The following is a 2863-nucleotide window of genomic DNA, read 5'->3' on the forward strand; positions in this document are numbered from 1 at the left end:
ATGAATAACTTAGTTGTGTTTGACGTTTGAATGAGAAATGTTCGTATTATATACGCAATGAATGTGTGCCGATCTCTTTTTCAATGCTAATATATTTAAATAGCATACACTTGAAAAACTTTTTAAGCAGTTGTCAAACAGTAGGAAATGTTGTTTCTTATAAGCAACCATTCCGTACATTAGTAAATTTGAATTTTTTTTTCAGAATTGGCAAGAAACACTCCCATCAAAATGCATTCCATCCGATTCATCTGTCGGAAAACCCGAAAGAATTTATGCATTAAATGCTTAGAATATTTCTAATGATTCATCACTGCATTCATTCACCAATTTACATTCTTTAAAATTATCTCCCATACGTTTCTTTGTTATCTTTGTCTAACGAAAATTCACATTTTTACAGTTTCCTTCGTATCTAAATACCCCGTTTTTAACGTTTTTATGTAAACCACTCCTACTTCTTTATACACATAAACCCTTTTGGAAACAAGGGAGAGGTTTCCTTGGGCTGGTGCTCTTCCATAGTATTTTACTTACGATTGCATTTGACTCACGGTCGAGCGATTTCCTACTCGTTACTCTTCAATAATCCTACTGATCAGCTCTGTATTATATCAATAAAGCAGTAATTTTTACTCTGTGTCCTCACAACACATATTCGACGTCCTCATAAGGTAAGCCTTTTTACTAAATTTCTGCTTGATCCTAACTCAAGGCTAAACCTTCTAAATTTAAACGACTCGATAAAAAGGAAGAATAATTTTTTCACATCATCTTCCTCTTTCAACTGAGTAACACTTAAACTATCTAAGTTCATTTAAAATTAAAAAACAGAAGATAGCGCTGCAGTATTTCTAAGACTTCAAAATTTTTGCGCAGCTTAAAACTGATAATTTTATAAAATTTGAGGAGCCGCAAACAGAGCCGTTCGATTTATCAATGTAAGAGCCGAGAGACGGGTTGGACCATTATATCTATCAGCGCCAGAAGTGAGTGGACAACAATTAGAACTCTGTGAAATTGGTCAGAATGACGCAAGCTCGTTGAACCACCAATTCAAGAAGTTAGTAGAAAGCAAACAAGTGTAGGAATAAATCCCAAGAAAATCTGGCTTAAGAACTATCAACATGAAATATCCAGCACCCAAACAATCAAACGGAAACATCCAGAGTATACGACTCACACAGATGAGAAGCGATTCAAATCCGAAATATCCAAGGAAGATTTTGTTGCGCCACCGAGTTAACATATGAAGACTCATACCGGTGAGAAGCCGCTCTCTTGTTTGGAATGCGCAATGAATCTCACTCGGGTAGAGTATCTAAATGAACATATAATGATTCATATCGGTAGGAGGCCGTTTTCTTGTTCGGAATGCACGGCAAATTTCACCACATCAGGGAGTCTGCGTAGACATATAATGACTCACACCGGTAAGAGGCCGTTCTACTGTTCGGAATGCACAAATGAATGAATTTCACCCGGACGGACTATCTGAGTAAACATATGAAGATTCATACCGGTGAAGAGGATACCCTTGTTCGGAGTGCAATAAAAGTTTCGTCTGATTAAAAATCTGCGTAGACATATGAAGATTCATGACAATGATAGGCCCAGATTCAAGTGCACTGTATCCGGTGAAGCTTTCCTGTCGAAATGCAATTTGAAAAAACACATTAATAATTGCGTATAGAAAGAGCTAATAGACGCATTTTAAACAGAAATATGCGTTGCTATTTCTGGTATTGTTGTATTTTCTATACGACAAATTCATTTTTCCGTATTGTATTTTGTATGTCAGCATTCTATTATTTTATATGCGTATTATTATTATGCCTCTAAAATTTCTTTATTATCTCTCTTATCTCAGTGAATAAAATTCCCCACTTCGTGTCTACTTGCATCTTACTAAACAACTTTTTCATTACCAATGCATATATGACAAGCAGGTAACTTGCATGCCATGCATGAAGAACTTGCAATTATGTGTTACTATTGCTAAATTACTGATGAAATAATATTGTCTCATATGAATTTCTCACTCAATTCTTGCATAAACAACATGGAAATAAATTTTTGGTAACGAAAAGGCTTTTCTTAATCACAATACTTGAAGTCTCTCATCATTTCATAGGGTTACCTACCCATTTACCAACTATAGTTCCATTGCAATGTTCCGTCGAAGACGATAGGCATTTCAGTTATGCCATTTGCAAGTAACATTTTATTCAGTTGATAATCCATCCCAAATACGGTTTCACACGAGTGAGTTGCCGAACAGTAGATTTGCATTCAAAGAATGTTTCAAATCGCTAACAGATTAGAAAAATAAATGACAGGATCGAAAACTTCTTATGGTCAAATGAGTGGGAAAATTTTTAGAATTTGAGAAGTATGACTGTTGTACTACCGCTTCTTTGCCGTTAAACCGTTGTCGAAATTGAATGCCTTACTACATATAGTAGTATGTTGTCTTGAGTGCTTGCGCAAATTGCCCAAGTGAGTGATCGAGCGAGCTTCTGAGTTGCGTAACTGCGGAAGCTGTCGAATTGAATGATTGCGAGAAGTATGGGGTCGAATGAATAGTCAGTTTTTGAGTTTGTAACTCATCGCCAGGATGACTAATTCCAGCTCCTTACATAATGGGAGTGATTTTGACTTGCAGGCTAGAGGCTCTTTATAAAATTTCGACATTTGCATATAAGTTCTTTACAACAATCCGACTATTGCATCTAAGGTTGATTAACAGATTGGAAAAAATTTATAACAAAAGACTCTGTCTGCAACATTTAAGAACAGGAATTATGTCAAAAAACTGAAAAAGTTGAGAAACAGGAATTATGTCAAAAAACTGAAAAAGTTG

At 35.6% G+C, this 2863-nt stretch overlaps 2 protein-coding genes across 2 annotated transcripts; both read left to right on the top strand.

Annotated features, from left to right (window-relative positions):
- Positions 1-909: 909 nt before the first annotated feature.
- LOAG_14237 (hypothetical protein) lies at positions 910-1246 on the top strand (the record flags this gene model as incomplete). The annotated part of the gene is made up of 2 exons (XM_003149736.1): positions 910-1063; positions 1141-1246. Coding segments are annotated over 2 exons (260 nt in total), but the record flags the coding sequence as incomplete, so codon positions are not given.
- On the top strand, positions 1153-1642 carry LOAG_14238 (oocyte zinc finger protein XlCOF14). The gene has a single exon (XM_003149737.2). It carries the CDS (start codon positions 1250-1252, stop codon positions 1472-1474), a length of 225 nt encoding a protein of 74 aa, XP_003149785.2. The 5' UTR covers positions 1153-1249; the 3' UTR covers positions 1475-1642.
- The last annotated feature ends 1221 nt before the right edge of the window (positions 1643-2863 follow it).

This window comes from Loa loa (genome assembly GCF_000183805.2).
Source record: "Loa loa unplaced genomic scaffold supercont3.1143, whole genome shotgun sequence".
Classification (NCBI taxonomy): domain Eukaryota; kingdom Metazoa; phylum Nematoda; class Chromadorea; order Rhabditida; family Onchocercidae; genus Loa; species Loa loa.

Excerpts from the sequence above, each read along its gene's own strand:
- LOAG_14238 (XM_003149737.2), top strand. The coding sequence starts at position 1,250 with ATGAAGACTCATACCGGTGAGAAGCCGCTCTCTTGTTTGGAATGCGCA.